Source organism: Urtica dioica, chromosome 8 (assembly GCF_054948205.1).
Source record: "Urtica dioica subsp. dioica isolate 48M chromosome 8, U.dioica_male_clone48M_v1_H2, whole genome shotgun sequence".
NCBI lineage: Eukaryota > Viridiplantae > Streptophyta > Magnoliopsida > Rosales > Urticaceae > Urtica > Urtica dioica.
The window spans coordinates 1,134,899-1,160,383 of NC_142763.1; the positions used below are offsets into that span (position 1 = coordinate 1,134,899).

Sequence of the window (25,485 nt, forward strand, 5' to 3'; positions counted from 1 at the left end):
TTAGGTAGGTTAGTGTGAAAGTAACGAGATGAGTAACTCATGATCTTTATAAGCTCTTGTTAGTTCCCATTCACTTTCAATGTGGGATTCCTAACACGCCCCTCAAGATGGCGGCTCTTTGCGTTCGCTCATCGTGAGCCGAGTCCCAATGATTGGATCGGATACCCATTTGAGTTTAATGGGCTCTGATACCATGTGAAAGTATCATGGGGTTCCATCTCAAAACCAATTGGTAATGAGAGGATTAACTCATGACCTTTATAAGCTCTTGTTAGTTCCCATTGTTAGGATCGATGTGGCGGTGAATTGGGTGGAGGGGCCGAGCGTGTGAGGTGGGTCCCACTGGAAGTTGAGGATGGCCGGGTGGTCGATCAGGTATCGCCGGAGAGTCACTGTGAAGAAGGCCATATGGGAGGGAGAGAGAGAGAGTGTGTGGATGTGAAGCGATCCAGGATGGAGGAGAAGGGATGGCGATTTTTTTTTAATGGGTAGTGGGACCCATTAATATAACTGTCACACCCATTTTCGAATCAGAATATATTTATTTTCATTTTTAAAATTTTTATTTTTATTTTCAACTCTATTACTTTTTTTTTTTTAATCCATCTCATATCTATTCGGGATCACGGCGATGGGACTAACTACTTACTATAAGCTTTCAAAGCTGAAATCTTTGTTTATGGGCATCAACCACATGTGGTCATTCTGAACAAGATAAGATTGGATCTCGTTTTAGCTTGAACCACATCCACATTCGCATTCAAAGGTGGACGAGCATTCAATGGTGATCACTGTAAATTTCCTTCACCAACTGTATTTTGTTATTCACTCATCTTCAATTTCGTACGCTTCCCCAAGCGTCACAATAGTATTTTTCAAGTCTCGAACTCATTCTTTGCTAACACTAAAAAAAAGAACTCAAATCTGGGAGACAAGAAAAGCCTCTGTTTATGTTCTGTACCAATGGTGAGCATAAAAGGGATTCAGAGTGCTCTTAGTTGTGTTATTCGTTCAGGTCCTGATCACACAAGTATGTTTGTGTATAAACTCGAGCTCCGTTTGCATTGAGAGAGAGAAGTTGAAGCAAACTTTCTTTGATCCTTCTAATAGAGTATCGTCTTGGGATGGGTCGGCATAGCGTGCGAATCGCGATAAGCACACCAGGCACGTTACGAAGCTTTATCTCCAACGTGAAGGAAGCAATCGAGTATGGGATCCAGAATCGTTCGTTAAGAGCCGAGAAATTGGACACTTTTCGGAACTAACTCCCGGCAATTTGGAAATCTTACGTGGCCACTTGTAACTAAAAAAAATTATGTGGTCCAACCAATTCCATGGCCACTTGGAACATGTCATTTAAGAGACGCTCTTAAATAACAAACCGCCAACGGTCTTGCTATGGAATTTTCAGTCTTTTTTGTTGTTGTTGAGTCAACTGATAATGACTGAGATGTCTGCAAAGACATATTCAGCAACCAAAAGAAAGAAGGAAAGAAAGAAAGATCATCGAAATGTCAGTCATATTTTCCATATATACCTTGAAATCATTCATTACATAAACTCTCTACATATATTCCTTGAAAGTCTCTCAAGAAAGAAAACTCGAGTTGTGAAAGGTAACAAAAAAGTGTTTCTGAAGCGAAAAAAAAGGTGTGTTGTAATGATGAAGGGCATGTATGGATTCAGTCTGGTCCTAGCTTTGTTGTTCTTTCAAGGCTTACCTCAAGTGTATTTGAGTACGAACTCAAGCATTGCATGCATTGAAAGAGAGAGACGCGCTCTTTTGAAGTTGAAGCATAGTTTTTCTGATCCTTTCGAGAAACTGTCGTCTTGGAAAGGAAAGTATTGTTACTGATGGGTTGGGATTCGATGCGATAAGCTCACCAGACATGTCACCAAGCTTGATCTCCGCCAAGACGAAGCAATCGAATCCGGAGATTACTGGCGTTCATTAGAAGCTGGAGAGGTGGACTCAAGCTTACTTGAGCTTGAAGAATTAAGATACTTGGACCTCGGCGGGAATGACTTTGGAGGCATCAACATCCCCGCCTTTTTCGGGTCTATGAGACGCTTGACGTTTCTTGGTCTTTCCCACGCAAACTTTGCGGGACCGATTCCCCGTGAACTTGGAAATCTTACGGGATTACAAGTTCTTCAGCTTGACGAAGACTCCGAAGACTTACATGCTGATAGTTTGGAATGGGTTTCCAATCTTGGGTCTCTGTATTACCTTGATATGAGTGGTGTGAACATGAAAAATGTCTCAAGTACAACAATAAAGGTACTCTCTAAGCTTCATTCTCTCTCTCACTTGAGCTTGTCTGGATGTTACTTAGACATCATTCACTCTAGAAATCTTAATTCCACCTTGTTTACTAGCCTTGAGTATCTAGATCTTTCATATAATACGATCCAACCACAAAGTCTAGATGTTCTAAAAAATATGACCTCCCTTCAACTGCTTGATCTTTCAAAAAACTCTCTTAATTCTTCAATCACGTCTTTGTGGGGTTGGTTGGAGAAATTAAAACACATCAGGCATCTTAATCTTCGTACGGATTCATTCTTTGGTCCCCTCCCAATGTCACTTGGAAATTTCTCGTCCTTAAGTGAATTGGACTTGTCAGAGAATCAGTTGAGTGGCATTATCCCTAAAACGCTCGGAGACTTGTCGTCATTGACTTTATTGTATTTATCACATAATAATCTAAGCGGAGATGTGCCTAAGAGTCTAGGAAACTTGAGAAATCTAGAAGTCTTAGATGTTTCGTATAATTCATTGGAAGGGATTGTGTCGGAAGTTCACTTAGAGAAGCTTTCAAAGCTGAGAACCTTGGCTGTTAGATTTAATCCCAACCTGACATTTAGAGCAAGATTGGATTGGATCCCTAGTTTTAGCCTGCATCGCATTCACATCGCGGGTTGCGAGTTTGGGTCAAGATTCCCTCAATGGCTGCGAACGCAAAATGAGGTTACTGAACTAGACCTAACATTTTCCAACATAAATGAGAGTTTTCCGAATTGGCTTCAAGGCATGACTAGTCTCTCGTCGTTGGTTTTGTATGCCAACAGAATCAGCGGGCATATCCCCTCAAATTTCGGCGCCATTATGCCTGCTTTGCAATTTTTAAGTCTTGGAAGCAACCTCATAAATGGTTCGATTCCAAGGTCGTTGTGCAATACGCTATATCTTCTCGACCTCTCAAGAAACATGTTGTCTGGGGTCATCCCTCCTGATTGTTGGGAATCACGTGGGTTGAGCTTCATAAATCTGTCCGAAAACAGGCTATCAGGGACTATTCCGATCTCAATCGGACAAATGCAGAGTCTAATGAGCTTTAATGTCAACAACAACAACCTCGGTGGCGAGCTTCCTTCATCGTTGGCGAACTGCACATCTTTAGCACATTTGGACATCGGAGATAACCAATTCATTGGCGTTATACCGCAATGCCCTACGGGGATTAAGATTTTGAGGCTTCGCAACAACATGCTCAGTGGCAACATTCCAAGGGATTTGTGCACGCTCTCTTCCGTGAATGTTTTCGACCTCGCAAACAACAACTTCAGTGGCCAAATCCCTCGATGCTTCTCCAATCTAACTGCAATGACAATGAAGGCATCTCCAAATAATGAGTTTTACCTGGGATTTGCGTACGGAATTCGCTATGAGTTTGGGGTGACGGTTCGCGAGGTGATCAAAGGAAGAGAGCTTGAATACTCGAAAGACACGTCCCAGTACCTCAACTACATGGACTTATCAAGCAACGACCTTCACGGACTCATTCCCGAAGAGCTATGCAGTCTCGTCTCACTCAACGGATTGAACTTGTCACACAATCGCTTCTCCGGCAACATCCCCGACCATATCGGAAATCTCAGCTCGTTGGAGTCGCTCGACCTCTCTCACAACAACTTGTTTTGTTCAATTCCGTCCACCATGGCCTCGCTCACCAAGCTCGCCTTCCTCAACATGTCATTCAACAATCTCTCTGGCCAAGTCCCCTCCGGAAATCAACTCCAAACTCTAGACGTCGATCCCTCTATTTACGCCGGAAATCCACTTCTCTGCGGCCCTACACTGCCCAACAAATGCAGCAATGGCGAAGACAAAGGCGGTGATGACGATGGCCTTGCAATCGAAGAAGACGAAGAAGACGACAATAAGTCGGAGAAGATATGGCTCTACCTCTTCATCGCTCTCGGATACGCCACTGGATTATGGGTTGCCATTGGGACTCTTTTCTTGAAGCGGAATTGGAGGATTGCTTATTTTCGGCTCGCTGAGGATGCCAAAGACTGGATGGTTCAAATGGTTACAGTGAAGTTGGCAAGGCTCTGCAACAACAGTGGTAACTAGTTATATTCGTACTTGATATGTATGCATGTATGATCTTTTATTGCTATATGTATTGCTCTGTGTGTGTTCTTGTGTTTTGGTATTGTACACTTTACTCTTTGCTGTGATCTTTCATAGGCGATGAACTGTTATTATGTATTATAATTGTCATTTGTGATGGTTTCAGTGAACATGGCAACATTCTTGCCTTATAATGATCGTTTTGTTTTTAAGTTCTCAGATGGTGTGTTGTTGATTGTCATGCAACAGACAACACAGACATTGTGCTGTCCCAAGCTGTGTGTTTTTTATTTTTATTTTATTGAATATTGCTGTGATTTTTCTTAGATGATGAAATGTTTATTATCCCTTATAAAGTTATATGACTATTATTTGTGAAGGTTTCAGTGAACCTGGAATCACTCATGCCTTATAATTGTCTTTTGTTTTAATGTTCTTAGAATGTATGTTGATCGTTATGCAACAAACAACATAGACATTACCTTATATACCCAACTTTCTATCGCTCAATTTTTTTAAAAACTTAATTAGCAGTAGCACTATAAACTTAATTATCAGGAGGAGGACCAGCTGTGGACGGCGGTGACGGGGCGGAGGACCGCCGGAGGAGAGTGGCGGCGGAGGCGGGAGAGGAGGAGAATGAGGGTTAGGTAGGCGAGGATCGACGCGGCGGTGAATTGGGTGGAGGAGCCGAGCGTGTGAGGTGGGTCCCACAGGAAGTTGAGGATGGGCGGGTGGTCGACAAGGTATCGCCGGAGAGTCGCCGTGAAGAAGGCCATATGGAAGAGAGAGAGAGAGAGAGAGAGAGTGGATGTGAAGCGATCCAGGATTGGAGGAGAAGGGAAGACGGTGAGTGTATGATGTCACACATGTATTTCCATATTTAATTTCTATTGGCTGTGTGGCCTGTATAGAATGGAAAATGATTTTGTTTGAATTTTTCCGTAAAACGTGAAAAAGAAAAAAAATAAGGGGTAAAAAAAAAAAATCAACTTATGCGTGCTTCTACCATAATATATATATTTTTAACGCTGTGTTATGCTTCCTTATGAACTCAAAAATTTCCTTCTTTCACTTTTCTCTTTGCTTTTTCTTTGTCACTTCGGAGTCCTGACCATGACAACAACAATAATGTTTTAATACTTATTTATTTATATATATACATATTTTGTTTATGATATACACTCGGGAAAGAAAGAGTGAACATCCCCCTTTTTTTTGGTTCTTATACAGGAGTTTATTATGTGGACGAATTCCACGGTCATTTGGGAAACAATCAGTGGAAAGAAAATAAATTACACCAAAGTTTGGCACACGTTAAATAACAAGCAGCCCCGGAAATTTCAAAGTCGTTACCTTATTTTCTTTGGGGAGTCAACTGAAAGATTCGTACAAAGTGTCACAATAGTCTTTCCAATCTTTTAAAATTCATTCATTGCAAACTATCCCAAGTCTCAACATACCTTGCAGATCGTTGCATAAAAAAAAAAAAAAAAAAAAACTGATCTAAAAAAGCCTGTGTATGTGGTGCACCGATGGCGGGCATATATGGATTCAGATTCAATGTGGTCCTAGTTTTGTTGATCATTCAAAGCGTGACGCAACTCTGTTTGTGTACAAACTCGAGTTTCGTTTGCATTGAAAGAGAGAGACAAGCTCTTCTGAGGTTGAAGCAGAGTTTCGTATTTGATCCTTCCAACAGATTGTCGTCTTGGGAAGGCAAAAGTTGTTGCAGATGGGTTGGAATTTCATGCGATGAAAACACCGGACATGTTACCGAGCTCGATCTCGTATACGCTTGGTGGGAATCATCAGGATATTTTAATTGGAGTCGCCAATTACAAGCGCGGGAAGTGGACCCGAGCTTGGTGGAGCTTCGAGAATTGAGATACTTGGACCTCGGCGGGAATGACTTTGGAGGCAGCAACATCCCCGCCTTCTTTGGATCCATGACACGCTTGGCATTTCTTGGTCTGTCCGAAGCTAAGTTCGCGGGATCGATTCCCCGGGAACTCGGAAATCTGACTACCTTGAAAGCTCTTCATCTTAGATCCGTCGAATTACGTGCTGACAGTTTGGAATGGGCATCCAATCTCGTGTCACTGCGGTACCTCGACATGAGCGGCGTGAACATGACAAATGTTGCATATACGACAATGAAGGTACTCTCTTCGCTTCCTTTGTTGTCACGTTTGGAGTTGTCCAGATGTGGACTAGGAAACATTCGCTTTTCTGATCTCAATTCAACTTTGTTTACAAGCCTCAAGTATCTAGACCTTTCCCACAATTCAATTCAGCCGCAGAGTCTGGGTGTTCTAAGAAACATGAGCTCTGTTCAAGTGCTTGATCTATCACATAACTCTCTTAATTCCTCAATCCCGTCTTTTCTGCATAGTTATAAGAGCCTTGTACACTTCAATCTAGCGTCCAACAATTTTAGTGACATTGAAGGCGGCGGTCTATTGTCAATGTTAGACCGCACATGTTCCCTTAAGTCATTAGATTTGTCACAAAACCTGTTCAGATCAATAGTTTTTGGGCCTGGTTATCATAATAGCTCTTCCCACTGCGCCAAGTATGATTTGAAGTTTCTAGATTTAAGTAGGAATGAAATTAGTGGTCCTTTGTCAGGTTGGTTGGAGAAACTAGAATTCTTGAATTACCTCGATTTGAGTTGGAATTCCTTCTTCGGTCCGATCCCGATGCCTCTTGGAAATCTCTCATCCTTGTCTGTATTGGATATTTCATATAACCAATTGAATGGCACAATCCCAGAAGCGGTTGGAGATTTATCATTGTTGATTGAATTCAAGTTGTCTCATAATCGTTTAAGTGGAGATGTGCCTAAAAGCATAGGAAACATGAGAAAGCTAGAGGTCCTAGATGTTTCTTATAATTCTTTGGAAGGGATTGTATCAGAGATTCACTTAGATAAGCTTTCGAAGCTTAGAAGCTTGGCTATCGGCCTCAACCGTAACTTGACATTCGCAACAAGATCGGATTGGATCCCTCGATTCAGCTTGGATCGCATCCACTTGGCGTATTGCGAGGTTCAGTCAAAATTCCCTCAATGGCTCCCACTGCAAAGCGAGATCACTTACATGGACCTATCATATGCTAATATAAACGAGAGTTTTCCAAACTGGCTTCAAGGAATGACTAGACTATCGACATTGCTTTTGTTTTCCAACAGAGTCAGTGGACACATTCCCACAAATTTCGGGGCCTCCATGCCTGATTTGACAGTTCTATGTGTTGGAAGAAACCTTATAAATGGTTCAATCCCAAAGTCGTTGTGCAATAAGCTATTTCTTCTAGATCTTTCAGAAAACATGTTGTCTGGTGTGATCCCTGATTGCTGGAGGGATTCAAATGTGTTGATGAAATACATCAATCTTTCTGAAAATGAGCTATCGGGGACTATTCCGATCTCATTCGGACGCTTGCGAAATCTCACGACCTTTTATGTCCACAAAAACAAGTTAAACGGCGAGATTCCTTTATCCATGGCGAACTGCACAAGTTTAGTACACTTCGACGTTGGGGATAACCAACTCAGCGGAGCAATACCACAATGGATCGGAGAGAGGACCACAAACATAGAACTACTGAGGCCTCGCAACAACATGTTCAGTGGCAACATTCCCCGGGAATTGTGCGCGCTCTCTACATTGCAGGTTCTAGACCTTGCAAACAACCGTTTTGGCGGAGAAATCCCCCGATGCTTCTCCAATCTCACCGGAATGAACACAAAGAGTTTCGAGTTTGTGACCTACTTGGGATTCGAGACCGAGAACGATTACGAGTTCGCCGTTCTGATTCACGAGGTGATGAAAGGAAAAGAGTTGGAGTACACGAAAAGCACGTTGCCGTATCTCAATTACATGGACTTGTCACGCAACGACTTTCACGGAGTCATTCCCGATGAGCTATGTGCTCTCGTCGTACTGAACGGATTGAACTTGTCACACAATCGCTTCTCCGGCAACATTCCCATCCAAATCGGGAATCTCAACTCGTTGGAGTCGCTCGACTTCTCACACAACAACTTGTCCGGTTCCATTCCATCTACAATGGCCTCGCTCACAATGCTCGCCTTCCTCAACATGTCATTCAACAATCTCTCCGGCCAAGTCCCCTCCGGAAATCAGCTTCAGACTCTCGACGTCGACCCTTCCATTTACGCAGGAAATCCACTTCTTTGCGGCCTAACACTTCCCGAAAAATGCATCGACGAAGATAGTGACGAAGAAAAAGATGATGATGGTCGTACAGCCGAAAAAAAGAAGAAGATGGCAAGCGCGATGAGATATGGATCTACTTGTTTGTCGCTCTCGGCTATGTAACCGGCTTATTCCTTCTCACCGGGACTCTTTTCTTGAAGCCGAATTGGAGGATCGCTTATTCCCGGATCGTTGATGATGCCACAGATTGGGTAATTGTGATGGTTTCAGCGAATCTGACAAGGCTCAACACCAAGCTCTTCATTAACAACAATGGTTATAATCGCACTTGACATGGATGTAGTGTAATTTCTTGCTTAATTAAAGTACTGCTTTGTGTTATGTATGTGTGTGTTTGCTGTGACTTTTCTTGAACAATGAACTGCGGTTAGTATGCATTATAATTGTCATTAATTTGTGAACCTGTCAAGACTCTTGCCTTGTAATCGTCGTTTGATATAAAGTTCAGTACTGTATAAAAGAGCGTGTGTTGGTGATTGTTATGCACATGGACATGATGGTATATATGTATATAATTTTGGATTCTATATCATACTACTCTCAAATCTCACCCGCGCTGCCCCTGCCACGTGGCACAACCGGACGGGCTACTCCTTTGCTCCGGCGACCTCTCCGAGTGAGCGTGTGTATGGATGGACGTTATGAATCAAAACCAAAACAAGGTTATAGAGTTGGATATATCAAATGCTAATATAAATGAGAGTTTTCCAAATTGGCTTCGGGGCATTGGTTTTGTTCGGAAACAGAATCAGTGTACATATAGCCCGACAAATATTAGGTGTTGTTATGCCTGATTTGGTATTTTTAAATCTTGGAAGCAACCTTATGAACGGTTCGATTACCAAGTCTCTGTGCATAGAAAGATAGCGATAAACACAAATATTGTACATACCAATTAAAAAAAAAGAGAATATTCCAAGTGCAAATGTTTCACTGCATAGAAAGATTATAGGTTATTTCAGGGACTAATAAAAAGATTATGGTCTAAAGGGAGAACACAAATATAAATATAACACTCGTCCAAATGCTCACACTTGTGGACAAACAAACACACAAGTCCAAAGTGTCATTTTACCGTTTGATTCTGGGATTTTAAATCCGAGCGGGCCTTTTGTAATTGTTCAAAGACAGTTCCATCGTAAACACCTCGAACGGTCTCCTTTTGCAGCAAACCATTCTCGTCCTTGGCGAGAGAGAACAAGACGAGCCACTCAGCCATTGCACCGAGCCTGCGTTTTTTTTCTAATCTCAAATCACGCCAAACACCAAGTTCTTATTTGATATAATCGATTGGTTCTTTTAATGACGCCGACAGTTTATGAACTTCGAAATCAAATATTCTTTTCTTTGTCGTCTTATTTGGATAGAATTCGAAATTATAGAAAACATCTAGCAAACTTATGATACACCCTTATGTTCAATTTGCAATTATCAGAGTTAATATATTATTCGCAAACTAAAATGATAACAACGGGCAAACAAGAGATAGCACTAATTTTTTTTTTATTATTTTTTTTATGTAATTTTGTGGCTAGTTAAGAGTAATATTATAGATGTTCTATCCTTAAATGACCCCCTCCAAAAATTAAAATCCTACTCGTTGTCTTTGTACTATTTTATGTCCCTTTAAATCAGAATTAGTACTTGACCATATTTGAATTATATATGGTATAGCAAAAGTTTAAATATTTACTTGGAGATGATCATTTACTACCTAATTAAGATATTTTAGCTTTAAGGTGGAACGTGCATTTGTATATATGTATTAACAGATATTTATACTTGTAAGAAAAAAAGTCTAAAAAAACAAGTGATATTTGCTATTCTAGATAAGCAAAGAGTCAAACAAAATTGACTGACCGTCCAGTAATGTCCTTGGGTTCTCCATTGGCCTTCAACAGTTCCTTCAACTCTTTTTAAGTCAACGCATTAGGATGTGTGAGAGCATGCTTTATAAAAATCTGGTCAAACTTTTCAGCCACAAACCTATATATAAAACCCAAGGTAAGCTATTAGCCACTATTATGAGGAACACGTTAAGGATTTGCATAATTTATTGGGTTAACAAATATATTGGATTAATTAATTGTATATAAGTGTTAATAAGCTATAACATTAGAAGGTATTTATTTGCACCTTGAATTAACATAATTGTGATGGTTGAATGAATTCGTACCCTGAGTTTAAAATAAGTAAAAAAAAAAAAAAATAGTTGCTATGGCCTACGAAGAACACCAACTTAAATTTTCCAATTTTGGATACAAATCGAATTAATTTATTATGTAGTTATAAGTTAATGTCCACGATTTTAATAAATTTGGTGCCGATCAATTTTTTTTTTTAAGTTTTATTAATTTTTAAATTTATATATGTTTCTTTTCTTTAGTAATCTTGAAATGAAATTCAGCTGAGATGTGTATATGAGATGGAGGGTGTCGGGCTAGATCGGTGAATTTTTCGTGTACTTTCAACTCAAACCGTCATAACTAATTTGTTATTTTTAAAACCCAAACAAATCTGATTTGAAAGAAAACCAAATCGAACTAAACTAAACAAAAAATAATCGAATTAGTTTAGGATGGTTTATTCGAATTATTTTTATTTATATATAAGTTTATAACTTACATGAAAATCTTATATATATGTATATATGTGTGTGTGTGTAATATATATTATATATCTAATAAATGTTTAAACAGAATCAAAGCTTTCTTAACTCAACAACGTCTACGTTTAAAAAAAAAATCAAGATATCCCTACTTTTAATCACCAAGTTTACGTGTATTCTCCATCAAAATAAGAGACACATAAGTAATTTGTTATTATATGAATGATTTATGATGTACCTTCCTTCACTATATACAACTTTGTGTGGATGCAAATTCATCTGCAAATTTTTTGATACGCTGGCATAAATTTTACACCCAAAAAAACTCATAAAAAAATATTTATTTGAAAACTTTAACAGTGTTATGTTTTTGCCCCTGGAAATTTTAAATGAGCCTTTTGGCCCCTGAAGTTCAATGTTTTAACTTTTAAGTCCATCTTTGGGTGCAGGATTTGGTGTCGGAGTTCGAGGAGGCGGCGAGCAGCGGGGTCCACAGCCTCACCCTGGGGGCTCTGGACAACAGCTTCCTGGTGAGCGACACGGGGGTCGAGGAACATGAGACACGGGATCCAAGGGAAAGGCGTATCGGTGAAGTTCGCTCGGACGAGATCTCCCGGGAAGGCCTTGCCGAGACGAGCATGATGCTGATGAGCCCCCTCGGAGAAGGGAGGCCGCACTCCGCGGGGCTCCACCAGCTCGACGTCGAGACCGGGAAGATGGTCTCCGAGTGGAGGTTCGAGAAGGACGGGACGGCCATCGCCGGAGACTCCAAGGCCTCGCAGCTCGACCCGTCCGGATCGACGACAATCGACTATGCCAGTGGGACACCCGGGCCAAGGAAGGGCTCGTGGGGCCCGCGGTGCTTCACTGGTCGACGGCCTTCCCGGGGCTCGGATCCCCCGTGACGCACGTCGACGTGACGTTCGACGGGGAGTGGGTTCTGGGCACGACCGACACGTATCTGGTCTTGATTTGCACCTTGTTCACGTATCGTAATAATTGTGTACACAAAGTCGCTTCCATGTTTTGCTCGGTGTATGTTTACAATGTCGTAGATTTGGAAATTTTCCCTGTCCATATTATAAAATTTTCAATTAATTTTCCCTTTTTCCTTTACCAATATGGCCAGGAAACTTTAGGAGTTTCAATAGATTGATAATTTGTGATATAATATAATATATATCAATATATATATTATACAACGAACAACAAAAAATATATAATAAGATGGCTGATATATATTATTACGATTCTGAATTTGAATTTGCGAATTCTTGGCTGTTTTAAGGTTCGATTCTTAACATATATTACGTACCCGATATAATATAATATATATATTAAGATAGGAACAATAGTTTTTAAATTTGGTTATATATATTTCGTTAGTCGACCGACTGTCTCACGTACGTAAACCTAATAAACAAACTCAACGCAGCACATAGATAGCTGTTAAGGATAACGAGAATCCGTGGGGCCGGGGGGTGGTTCCGAAGAAGAAGAGGGGGTGGCCGGGCGCGGCGGCGGCGGCGGAGGGAAGTGACGCTCCGACGAAGAGAAGAAAAGTTGAAGCTCCGATGAGGAGTTGGCCGTACGGTCAAGCTCCGTACTTTACGGAGGATCAATTGGCCAAGTTCCACCGCCTGGTCGAAGTAGCCGTTCGTGAGCGCGCCAAGGAAGAGGCCGAGAAGAACGCGGAGGCCGAGAAGACGAAGAAGAGAAGACTGGCGGCTCTACCGCCGCCGAAGAAGGAGAAGAGAAGACCGGTGGCACCGCCGCCGCCGAGGAGGAGGAAGGGTCGGGAGAGGATCGTGGCGGAGTTACCGGAGGAGCTGAGGGCGAGGTTGGAGGTGGCCGGGGGAGAAGGGTTCCGGATAGTGATGGACAAGCTGCTGACGAAGACGGACACGACGGATAACAACAACCGGCTGTCGCTGCCGCCAAGTGGGTGGTGGAGAGCGAGTGGGACGCGCTGCTGAGCCCGGCCGAGAAGGCCAGCCTCAAGGCCGGAAAGAGAGTGAAGGTGCTCGTGGCCGACTCCGAGTTGAGAATGAAGGACCTGGTGCTGACCAGGTGGATGATGGAGAACACGCCCGTGCTCAACCTCACCGGCGACTGGAACACCATCTGCGTCTCTCATTCCCTCAAAGAAGCCCAATTTGTGCAGCTTTGGGGCTTCCGTCTCCCTAACGATAACAACAAGCTCGCTTTCGCAATCGTCAACCTCGGCTTCCGCCCCGCCCCTCTAATCTAGTCTGCTCTCTAAATTGGAATAGAAGGTGATTTTTGGTACTACTTACGAAATAAATTATCATATTATCTGAAAAAAAAATATAAAAAAAAATCGATGAACAATAACCCATTAGGGTACCGAAAATTCCAGTTTGAAAACAATTTTGATGGAATTTTTGTTTCTGTGAATAGTGTCGGAAGGAACAAAATTTCTTGTTTCCTCCGTTTCTTATATTAGGATTAGTATCTTCTTAATCCAGTATAAATTTATGGATATTTGAACTATTTATATATTTATGAGGTTATTTGGAATGTGGAATTACTTGATTTTGTTTGAGCAAACAGGCTCTCTCGATCGTAAGACTACTGATATAATTAGTATCAATTTTTCGTATGATGTTTCATTAACGAATGATGAATGTTGGGTGGAATGATGAATGTTTTTCTTGATTGCCTCTGTTCCTCTCTTTCTCCTCCTTAATTATAATAAAAAGAAAAATAAAAATAAAATCCCCGCTCATTCATTATGAATGAAGATTTCGATTTTTTTTTTAATATTTCATAGCTGAGAAATAAAAGTTCTGTTTGAGCAAAAAGAAAAAATTATCCTGATTTGAGAGTTCTAGAGAAGAGTATGACCTTTTGTGTCCCGGCTATAATGTGTTTGTTGACTCGAGTTTGTAAATTTTAATTTTGTTTTTAATTTCAAACCAACCCCTTTAAATATTTATTTAATTTTCGTTTTCTTCATAAGGTATCTATTCAAATTTTGTGATATTGTGTTTGGATTCAGATGAACCACACAGATATTACAAGGATTTATGGGAAGCTTGCGCCGGCCCTCACACCGACAATCCGTGCCGCGGAGAGGAAGTTTTTTATTTTCCCCAAGGCCAAGCAGAACAGGTTTTTTTTTTTTTTGGTATTTATTTATTTAATATTCTTGTGTGTGTTTTGATTCCGATTTCGATCACTTGCCGCATAGCGGTATCACTATTGATGTCGTATTAAAATTCCGTAACGAAAAAATGACTAGGCGAAATTATCGCCTAAAATTTGAATTCGAGAAGGAAAAAATATCATCGATGACCTTTTATTTATCTTTGCCAAATTTGTTTGTTAATTTTGATTGTGTCCGTGTGTGCAGGTTCAAGCTTATTGTGGCAATCAAGATGGTGGTTCGAACTTTCCCGTGTATGATGTGCCGTCGAAAATCCTGTGCAAGGTTGCCAGTATCGCCCTCAAGGTAATACAACCAATAAATTAAAGATTCTATCATCCAAGTAATTTAAAAAAAAAAAAATCCTTGTAATTAATACATTTTTATTTTATTTTGCAGGCCGAGGATGTCACGGATGAGGTCGTCGCTCAAATCACTTTGATCACCAGAAATGAGGTCATACCCGGAAAAATATAATTCCCACGAATTATAATGATGATCCGTTTTAGCGCGTCGCTATTTCATTTATTTATTTATAATTTTTTTGGGCAGAAAGGATTGGCGAGGTGGATAGACGAGGACGAGGTTGTCCCATTTCCCCCGAAAAGGGCCGTGTTTTCATTCAGCAAGACACTCACTCCATCGGACACAATCTTAAGCGCCGATGAGTGCTTTCCGAGCCTGGTCAGTACTTAAATCTTAAGAGCATTTCATGATTTTACGCAAAATGATGGTAATTTAGTATTGAAAAATTTAATTTCAGGACATGTCGCTTCAGCCCCCGGTTCAAGAGCTGGTAGCCAAGGACTTGAATGGCCATGAATGGCATTTTCGCCATATTTACCGCGGCAATCTAACCAATTCTATGTCTATAATTTTCATGTTTATAAATACCTTGTTTATTTTTCTTCACAAAGATAATATGATTTGAAATTGCAATTATTATTATTATTATTTTATTTTTTTGCAGGGCAGCCGAAACGGCACTTGCTTGTAGCCGGGGACGCTTGCGTCTTTGTCAGGTCTTTGCTCTGTGTCTCTGTCTCTGTTGTTCCCGGATCGCTTATTCCCGGATCGTTGATGATGCCACAGATTGGGTAATTGTGATGGTTTCAGCGAATCTGACAAGGCTCAACAACATGGATGTAGTGTAATTTCTTGCTTAAGGTACTACTTTGTGTTATGTATGTGTGTGTTTGCTGTGATTTTTCTTGAACAACGAACTGCGGTTAGTATGCATTATAATTGTCATTAATTTGTGAACTTGTCAAGACTCTTGCCTTGTAATCGTCGTTTGATATAAAGCTCTGTAATGTATAAAAGAGCGTGTGTTGGTGAATGTTATGCACATGGACATGATGGTATATATGTATATAATTTTGGATTCTATATCATACTACTCTCAAATCTCACCGGCGCTGCCCCTGCCACGTGGCACAACCGGACGGGCTACTCCTTTGCTCCGGCGACCTCTCCGAGTGAGCGTGTGGATGGATGGTCGACGTTATGAATCGATCCAGGATTGGATTAGAAGATATATACATGGAAAAGAATGACTGTGACGTTTATTTTCTTCTTCTTTTAGCTGTACAAAAAAAATAAGGGACATGTCATGACACACAGAACTGTCTGACCGTGTAATTTTCGAAGCCGTTTTTTTTGGAGTAAGCTGTAAGATTATTACAAATTCTCACAATACTATTTATTCTCCGATCTCTGGAACTCATTCGTTGCAAACACTTTCAACATATATACCCTGCAAATCCTTTTATCAAAAAAAAAAAAAAAATCCAAATTCAATCTAGGAGCTAAAAAATCCTTTTAGAATTCGTTCTTTGGTCAGCTCTCTAAAAGCCTTGGAAACCTCTCATCATTACCGGATTTGTCATATAATCAATCAGTTGAATGGTACGATCGCGGAAACAATCGGAGATTTATCATTGTTGACTGAATTTAATTTGTCCCGAGTTGGATATATCAAATGCTAATATAAATGAGAGTTTTCCAAATTGGCTTCGGGGCATTGGTTTTGTTCGGAAACAGAATCAGTGTACATATAGCCCGACAAATATTAGGTGTTGTTATGCCTGATTTGGTAATTTTAAATCTTGGAAGCAACCTTATGAACGGTTCGATTACCAAGTCTCTGTGCATAGAAAGATAGCGACAAATAAAAAGATTATACATACCAATTTAATAAACATAGCGAATATTACAAGTGCAAATGTTTCACTGCATAGAAAGATTATACATTATTTCAGGGACTAATAAAAAGATTATGGTCTAAAGGGACAACACAAATATAAATATAACACTCGTCCAAATGCTCACACTTGTGGACAAACAAACACACAAGTCCAAAGTGTCATTTTACCATTTGATTCTGGGATTTTAAATCCGAGCGGGCCTTTTGTAATTGTTCAAAGACAGTTCCATCGTAAACACCTCGAACGGTCTCCTTTTGCAGCAAACCATTCTCGTCCTTGGCGAGAGAGAACAAGACAAGCCACTCAGCCATTGCACCGAGCCTGCAGATTTTTCTAATCTCAAATCACGCCAAACACCAAGTTCTTATTTGATATAATTATTACGATCGAACGATCGGAGAAGAAGAAGAGAGAATTCAAAATAATTCCTCTGAACTGGATTTTCTCATTAACCAAAAAAAAGAAAACAAACAGAACATATATATCGAAGTAAAAACAGTGTTAACGAACTTAACTAACGAGCATTTAACAAAATGCCGTCGTTCGTGTAAAGCAAATAAAAAGGAAAAGACTGTCGTACAGATCAGCCAAACGACAATAAAGAAGGATGAAATCCCCAGTCTCAATAATAATCAATTGGTTCTTTTAATGACGCCGACAGTTTATGAACTTCGAAATCAAATATTCTTTTCGTTGTCGTCTTATTTGGATAGAATTCGAAATTATAGAAAACATCTAGCAAACTTATGATACACCCTTATGTTCAATTTGCAATTATCACAGTTAATATATTATTCGCAAACTAAAATGATAACATCGGGCAAACAAGAGATAGCACTAATTTTTTTATTTTTATTTTTTTTATGTAATTTTGTGGCTAGTTAAGAGTAATATTATAGATGTTCTATCCTTAAATGACCCCCCTCCAAAAATTAAAATCCTACTCCTTGTCTTTGTACTATTTTATGTCCCTTTAAATCAGAATTACTACTTGACCATATTTGAATTATATATGGTATAGCAGAAGTTTAAATATTTACTTGGAGATGATCATTTACTACCTAATTAAGATATTTTAGCTTTAAGGTGGAACGTGCGTTTGTATATATGTATTAACAGATATTTATACTTGTAAGAAAAAAAGTCTCAAAAAACAAGTGATATTTGCTATTCTAGATAAACAAAGAGTCAAACAAAATTGACTGACCGTCCAGTAATGTCTTTGGGTTCTCCATTGGCCTTCAACAGTTCCTTCAACTCTTTTTTAGTCAACGCATTAGGATGTGTGAGAGCATGCTTTATAAAAATCTGGTCAAACTTTTCAGGCACAAACCTATATATAAAAAGGTAAGCTATTAGCCACTATTTTGAGGAACACGTTAAGGATTTGCATAATTTATTGGGTTAACAAATATATTGGATTAATTGTATATAAGTGCTACTAAGCTATAACATTAGGAGGTATTTATTTCCACCTTAAATTAACATAATTGTGATGGTTGAATGAATTCGTACCCTGAGTTTAAAATAAGTTAAAAAAAAAAAATAGTTGCTATGGCCTACAAAGAACACCAACTTAAATTTTCCAATTTTGGATACAAATCGAATTAATTCATTAGGTAGTTATAAGTTAATGTCCACGATTTTAATAAATTTGGTGCCTATCGAATTAATTTTTTTTAGCTTTTTATTAATTTTTAAATTTATATCTGTTTTCTTTTCTTTAGTAATCTTGAAATGAAATTCAGCTGAGTCAGCCTAAAATTTCAATTGCCGATTTTGCGTTTATAACTAGAACTACATAATTGAGCAAGAAATTTCAAGATCAAGTTCGAAGTGTGGAGGGATACTTTTTTTTAACATACATGTGTATATTACCATAGATATGAGATAGATGGTGTATCGGGCTAGATCGGTGAATTTTTCGTGTACTTTCAACTCAAACCGTCACAACTAATTTGTTATTTTTAAAACCCAAACAAATCTGATTTGAAAGAAAACCAAATCAAACTAAACTAAACAAAAAATAATTGAATTAGTTTAGGATGGTTTATTCGAATTATTTTTATTTATATATAAGTTTATAACTTACATGAAAATCTTATATATATATATATATATATATATATATATATGTATGTATGTGTGTGTAATATATATTATATATCTAATAACTGTTTAAACAGAATCAAAGCTTTCTTAACTCAACAACGTCTACATTTAAAAAAATCAAGATATCCCTACTTTTAATCACCAAGTTTACGTAATTCTCCATCAAAATCAGAGACACATAAGTAATTTGTTATTATATAAATGGTGTATGATGTACCTTCCTTCATTATCGTAGACGTCGGTGTCGCTTCCATGTTTTGCTCGATGTATGTTTGCAATGTCAATCGGAAAGAGTAGATTTGGAAATTTTCCCTGTCCATATTATAAAATTTTCAATTAATTTTCCCTTTTTCTTTTACCAATGGCCAAGAAACTTTAGGAGTTTCAGTAGATTGATAATTTTTTTTGCATTTTGAAAACTTGAGACACCTGATTTTCTTCTCTAGCTTCTATCAATTTATAAAAAAAAATCGCACATGTATAATAAAACGGTTCATCAAGCGGTTTTTATTATAAAAGTAAGTAGGCTACTTAGTGCAAATATAAAGACAATTGTGACATGTGTACATACTGGGAATTTTTTTTTTTATGAATAAAAAATCAAATAAATTATTTATTTATTTGCAATTTTTGGATACTTTGCCAAAAAAAAAAGTGTTTTCCATATTACAATAATTACTAGTTAATAGGAGAAATTAGATAAAAGAGTGGAAAAGATTAGGACTTACAGGTCGGGTTTTGCCACTCAAGGCAATATTGATAAAAATACCAGCTGCCAGAGATATGAAAATTCCACTCCCTATCGCGCGCATGCCTGTTTTCCATATTACAATTTTAGGAATTATATTTTAAACCATCAGTTGTTCTTAATTTTGCAAAGGAAAAGCTTCTTTTTTTTTTTTCTTTCTACTAATTTCAATAATTGTCAAATATAATCTAAATGAGAAAGTGAATATATTACCCTGAAAAGTCTCCCAAGGATAAATAAGACCGTCGCCGTTTCGGTCGAAGAACGCAGCATGTTTTTTCAGAACGACCTCGTCCCCAAATTCGTCATTGCCTACTTCAAAAATGATTTCAAATTTATAATAATGATGACACCGATTTCGTTACAGAAAAGAACAATAATGATGATTAGGCGATTTCAGGGGAAATTTATAACGCTAAATATATGTAAAGTATAGTCCTTGAACGGTATTTGTACACTACTGTTTGATAAATGAATAAAATAAAGGATCGGAGTATACAAAAAAATTGGATGAGAATGCATTTCTACATGTTAAAAATTAAAAAAAAAATAAAAAATAAAAATCTTTACATACCTGGTTTGTTTGAAGTTGAACTGCCTAACACATGAGAGGAAGCCATTATCTTGAGAGCGCCTGAAATGCACAGAAAAAGCTAATAATAGCAATATTTTTGTATCAATGGAAACTAGAGAAGTGTATGAACCGCCATATAATATAATATATATATATATATATATATCAGGATTCAGAATGGATAGAAACATAGAAGAGAGAATCCAACTTAATGTTTAATGGCACGTGGCAACTTAATTACAAGATAGAGGATGGGTTGGCCCATCACGTCTTCTTCTTATTATTACGTTTGAAACTTGTATAGAATACGTTGCGTAACCAAACAACACTAAAACATTTCTCTCTTAAAATCAAGTGCATTTCAATTTGTACATCACCTTTCCTCGAATGGCAGTAGCACATAAATGTGAACTACAAAAATAAACTGGAATTACCATTCCACTATTTTTTTTGTTTGCAAATAATAATGGAATGGTAATTCCAGATTATTTTTGTAGTTCGCATTTGTGTGCCACTACCATTTGAGAAAGAGTGATGCATTAAATTGAAATGAACTTGATTTTAAGAGGGGCCGGTCCAAACTCATCGGGGACTTTAGGCGATTCAATATTTTGGGGTCCTATAATACTAATAAAAATTTAAATTTTCAGAGTAAAAAATGTAAATTTTTTAGAAAATGGGTCAAAAGTGTAAATTTTTATGATAAAAAAATGTAAATTTTCTTAAAAATAGGCAAAAAGTGTAAAATAATTTTTTTTTTGCCCAACCCAATTGGAGGCCCAAGGTACAAGCATTGCCCGCCTCAGGTAGGGGCCGGCCCTAGGGAAATGTTTTAGTGTTGTTTGGTTACGCATACAATTTTCAAATGTATACCTGAGGAAATAAGAAGACGTGACGGATCCATCCATTCTCTATGAGATATTTTATTTTGTAGACCTTAAAAATCTTAAAATGTCTAAATTATACCCACTCATTCAATAATATAAAAAATTGGACTTTTGTCCAATTTTCGGACGAAAATACCCATAATTTCAAATAAATCCTCTAACTATCTATTTTCCTCTCATTTCACTCACACTCTTCATCTCTCTCTATCTCACCAAACAAATCCGAGCAAGTCCGACGAAGTCCGAGTGATTCCGACGAGCTACCACCCTCTAAGTCCGGCATTCAATGTTCTTCAAGCTCGAAATTCGGGTTCAAAGTTCCATAGATCAAAATGACGAAAAATGTTAGATTTTCATCTTATTTTCGTGTTTTTTTGTTGTGGGATAGTTAGAATAGTGGATTAGAGTGATGATTTGGTAGTGTTTGATTATTTTAATCGGATTTAGAAGCGTTTTAATAGGAGTTATGATTTTTCAAATTTTTGGGGCAAAATTCGATGAATATCATCTGATTATGTCGGATTCCATCTGAATCCATCGGATTCTGTCTGAATCCATCAGATTCGGTCAGATGCATCTGAATCCATCGGATTCTGTCGAAAAATTTGATAATTTCAACTTCAATTTCATCGGAAATTTTTGTTGAATTTCATCTTAAACTATCGAAATTCATCGAAAATAATGTAAAATTCCAGAAATTTTAACTTAAATCTACTAACTTATTTAATTTTCCTTAAAATATGTCATTAAATCTATAAAAGATGATTAAATAAGCGAATTTACCCATTTTTGACCGAATTTCACCAGTTGGAGACAAGAAATGAGGAGAGAATGAGAAGGAATGAGAAATTTGAGAAGAAAGTGAGAGAGAATAAGTAAAATATGAGTTATATGGGCTGATAGGGTATTTTTGTCTAAAATTGAACCAAAAGTCTAATTCCAGATATTTTAGAACTGGTGAGTTTAACCTTGATATTTTTATAACTTTGAGGTCTACAAAATCAAATTTATCTTCTCTATCTTGTAATTAAGTTGACACGTGGCATTAAAATATGAAATTGGTTGAAAAGATATAAATTCTCTCTTCTCATGTTACTAGTTTCTATAACAACACGAGAAACAAAAATTGAAATTATAGATGAAAAATGGTTGTTGATTATAAACATAGATACTTAGATATTACTTAAATACAAAAGGCCTATTTATTTATTTTAAGTTCACATTTCCTATTCCATTTAAAAAGTTTTTTTTTTAATTAAATAATCTTCCCAACTGAAAGAATAAAAGTATTTTGTATGTTTTAAAAAGATGTGTTTTATATTTAAAAACTTAAATATAGGATGGAAGGTGAATTCTATGTTTTTCTTTAAAAATAGAGAAATTACCCTATTTATCACCAATTTCATAACATTTTCCTACTTTCCACCAAAAGATTAATTTTTCCCAAAATGTCACCATCTATGTCAACAATGTTGACATCTATTTTTGTCATTCACTATGAGATGTCAACATTGTTGACATAAATGTCAACAATGTTGACAATGTTGACATCTCGGTGGCATTTTGGAAAAAAAATAATCTTTTGGTTGAAAGTGATAAAATGTTATGAAATTGGTAACAAATGGGTAATTTATCTTCAAAATAATGTGAAGAGTTTATTAAATATATATACTACTCTATATATAGAGACAGAGAAGGTGGGTCCTGGCCAGAGGAAAGAGACTAAGTGGATTTCTGATAAGAGAGATGATGACGATGGTACTAGAAGTTAGGGTATATATAATGATTAAGAAAGCATGAGTGAATAGGAGAGATAAAGAGAATTCTTTATCTCACTCCTTCACGCGCCACGTGTCAGGAAAGAGCTAACATCCTTATCTCCTTATTCACTATGTTATGGGTTACGTATCTCTATGCAGAGCCAACTAGTCCAATTCATACCCTCACTCAATGGCCTTCTTCACGGCGACCCTCCGGCGATACCTCGTCGACCACCCGGCCATCCTCAGCTTCGAGTGGGACCCACCTCGCACGCTCGGCTCCTCTCCCCAATTCACCGCCACGTCGATCGTCGCCTACCTCGTCCTCGTCGGCTTCGTCTCTCCTCCGGCGGTCCCTCCGGCCATCCTCCGCCCCGTCGCCGCCGTCCACAGCCTCGTCCTCCTCGCACTCTCTCTCCTCATGTCTGCCGGAGCCGCGCTCTCCATCGCCGCCGCCCCGTCCCCGCACGACGCGGTATTCTGCCTCGCCCCGGGGACTCCGGCGAGAGGCCCGCTCTTCTTCTGGGCCCACGTGGCGTACCTCTCGAAGTTCCTCGAGTTCGGAGACACCCTACTAATCCTGCTCTCCGGCAGCCGCCACCGGCGCCGGCTCTCGGGGCTCCACGTGTTCCACCACGCGACGGCGGTGGTGATGGGGCGGGTCTGGCTCGACACGTCTCAGTCGCTGACGACGGCGGTGGTGTTCTTGAACTCCGGCGTCCACGTGGTGATGTACGGATACTACTTTCTGTCGGCCGTGGGACGGCGGCCGAGGTGGAAGAGGGCGGTGACGAGTATTCAGATGTTGCAGTTCGTGATCGGAGTTTCGATGTGGCTTCGGACGGTGTTTCTGCACTTTGTTTCCTCCTCCGGCGGTTGCTCCGGATTCTGGGGCTCCGCCTTCAACGCCGCTTTCGGCGTCTCGCTTTTGGCTCTCTTCCTCGACTTCCATGCAAAGAATTATTACACAACCCCGACGAAGATTGACAAGGCTCTTAAAGCCACGTAATACATTTACTTTATTTATTAATTATCTTTTGTGTCTGTGTATTTGCAATTTGCATGATTTGGATATTTTTCTCTCGTTTTTCTTTCCATGATAAGAATAATAATAAATATTGTTATTTCTTGCAGTCCAATGAAATAAAAGGTTCAATTGATGGTTTGGATGGAATCAAAATTTCAAATAAATTGAAACCCACATTAAAAATAGCATTGAAGTAAGGCTGTACATATTTGGTCATATTTTTCCAACTAGTTACAGTATATTTCTTCGGGGTATTTAATGAAATTTAGAAAGACCAATAATAGAGAAATTAAGGTCTAACGAAATTGGTATTTTTGTACAATACGTATGAAAAAAGAAACACAATGAAATATTAATTTATATAAAGGCCATGCAAAAAAATATCGGCCGCAAGCTCCTTTTTCTTCCGTCTATTATTTCGACCTATGGAAGAAAGTTGAAAATCCCATCTTTTCGGCATTGAAAATTCGAGCGGATAGATTTTTTTTGTGGAAAAACGTGTGGCATTATTTCCTTGAGCGGATGTTGACTTCCACCAGCGAAAATGATTTCTTCCGCACATACAATTAAGTTTTTTTTTATTTCTTTTATAATAAAAAAATCATGAGCTGTTGGATTTGTGACAGTTGCAAATCCAACGGCTCTAAATTGTGCAAAAAATAAATGTTTATGACTGAAATGAAATTCATTTTTATATACCGCTCAACATTGAAAGAAATAATTATTTTCAGTCAAACCCAAAAATGCATTTCTTTCCACAAGCCCAGATTTATGTACTCGTGGCTTTGAATATCGTATCGTACCAAGAGTTTTTGTTTGTTTGTTTGTTTAATAATAAATAAATAAATCTCTTGTTTGGCTAATCACTACATTGTCTAATAATGATATATATGATGAGTAAAAAAAACATATTTATTCATAAGGTTGATTTGATATGTATGTATCTATTTCTCTACTGTCTGCGTTTTCGTATTAGGATTTTTGGTACAAAATCTAATTGTTGGGGAAAAGAAGCTTGCCATGGTTAGTATTCCTGACTTTCTATGAAGCTCTTTTAGTGCTTTTTCAAGTCGATGGACGTAAGTAGACCGGTGAGCTAGTTTACACATTACTGTCTTTGGCTGAGCTAGGGTGAATAATTTATTTGCCAATGGACTGCGCTCCAGACCACGAAGCTTGCGGAGAAAAAAGATGCAAGACAATGATTTTGGTATGGCTCAAAAGCTCGCGCAGAAATCTCATCGGCTATGCCCTGACATTGAGAGCATCTCTCGGATGCTCACAGTCTGTAGGAGCTACGGCTTGTCGCTGATCAAGCTCGGCGGGTCCAAAATGGGTTGGTTAAAAATCCTACAGATCAAACAGTCCGCCAAAATCAAGGAGTACAAAAGGCTGCGAAGAACCGAGATTTGGGTAAAGTAGAAGGCTATAAATACGAGATTTGGGGTAGTAGTGGAATTTTCCGGCTTGGTGTCGATCAATCCACGAAGAACGCGAGGATCTCGAAGACTTGAAGATTGTCATCCGGCGTGAAAATTCAAATAAAGAGATTTCATGTGAGTTTTCCTTGATCCTTCTATCAGAATAGTACGTTCTTATTAGTTTTTTTTTTTTATAGTAGCTCATCGAATGTTTAATTAAAATAGAAACTAGATCTATTGTTCATGTTTTCATAGAATCTAAATCATTTAGGATCCTCTTTTTTCCACATTAGTGAAACATTTTCCAACAGTATTAGCATAATATGTTCTCGCATCGGGTCAATTGTGACAAAGGTAGTCGCAAAAAT

The 25,485-nt window shown here is 38.5% G+C and overlaps 3 protein-coding genes and 1 pseudogene across 5 annotated transcripts; 3 read left to right on the plus strand and 1 right to left on the minus strand.

The window, feature by feature from the left end:
- The first annotated feature begins 107 nt into the window (after window positions 1-107).
- On the plus strand, window positions 108-4,360 carry LOC149387006 (receptor-like protein EIX2). Its single transcript, XM_089621508.1, has 4 exons — window positions 108-122; window positions 289-375; window positions 1,880-2,267; window positions 2,628-4,360. Exons 1-4 carry the CDS (start codon window positions 108-110, stop codon window positions 4,358-4,360), a joined length of 2,223 nt encoding a protein of 740 aa, XP_089477634.1.
- A 1,535-nt stretch (window positions 4,361-5,895) lies between these two features.
- Window positions 5,896-9,237, plus strand: LOC149387007 (receptor-like protein EIX2; annotated as a pseudogene).
- Window positions 9,238-16,542: 7,305 nt separating this feature from the next.
- On the minus strand, window positions 16,543-20,181 carry LOC149387008 (putative peroxygenase 5). 3 transcript variants are annotated; one of them, XM_089621770.1, is made up of 7 exons: window positions 20,023-20,181; window positions 19,662-19,763; window positions 19,429-19,514; window positions 18,918-19,012; window positions 17,796-17,921; window positions 16,756-16,909; window positions 16,543-16,613 (listed from the first exon to the last, which is right to left on the minus strand). In XM_089621770.1, the coding sequence occupies exons 1-7, from the start codon at window positions 20,066-20,068 to the stop codon at window positions 16,611-16,613; spliced, it is 612 nt and encodes a 203-aa protein (XP_089477896.1). In that variant the 5' UTR covers window positions 20,069-20,181; the 3' UTR covers window positions 16,543-16,610. The 3 variants fall into 3 exon arrangements, with proteins under 3 accessions (XP_089477896.1, XP_089477894.1, XP_089477895.1); XM_089621768.1 differs by having other exon boundaries at window positions 16,543-16,909; window positions 20,023-20,180; XM_089621769.1 differs by having other exon boundaries at window positions 16,543-16,909; window positions 19,662-19,760; window positions 20,023-20,179.
- A 2,490-nt stretch (window positions 20,182-22,671) lies between these two features.
- Window positions 22,672-23,834, plus strand: LOC149387009 (uncharacterized). The gene has a single exon (XM_089621767.1). The coding sequence runs from the start codon at window positions 22,860-22,862 to the stop codon at window positions 23,676-23,678; it is 819 nt and encodes a 272-aa protein (XP_089477893.1). The 5' UTR covers window positions 22,672-22,859; the 3' UTR covers window positions 23,679-23,834.
- The last annotated feature ends 1,651 nt before the right edge of the window (window positions 23,835-25,485 follow it).

Excerpts from the sequence above, each read along its gene's own strand:
- LOC149387008 (XM_089621768.1), bottom strand. The coding sequence starts at position 20,068 with ATGGCTTCCTCTCATGTGTTAGGCAGTTCAACTTCAAACAAACCAG. Across the intron at positions 19,013-19,428 it reads TGAGTGGCAAAACCCGACCT|GGAAAATTTCCAAATCTACT; the intron begins GTAAGTCCTAAT and ends TAATATGGACAG. Across the intron at positions 17,922-18,917 it reads GTCTACGATAATGAAGGAAG|GTTTGTGCCTGAAAAGTTTG; the intron begins GTACATCATACA and ends TTTTATATATAG.
- LOC149387006 (XM_089621508.1), top strand. Across the intron at positions 376-1,879 it reads ATGGCCGGGTGGTCGATCAG|CTCACCAGACATGTCACCAA; the intron begins GTATCGCCGGAG and ends CGATGCGATAAG. Across the intron at positions 2,268-2,627 it reads GAACATGAAAAATGTCTCAA|AGAATCAGTTGAGTGGCATT; the intron begins GTACAACAATAA and ends TGGACTTGTCAG.
- LOC149387009 (XM_089621767.1), top strand. The coding sequence starts at position 22,860 with ATGGCCTTCTTCACGGCGACCCTCCGGCGATACCTCGTCGACCACCCG.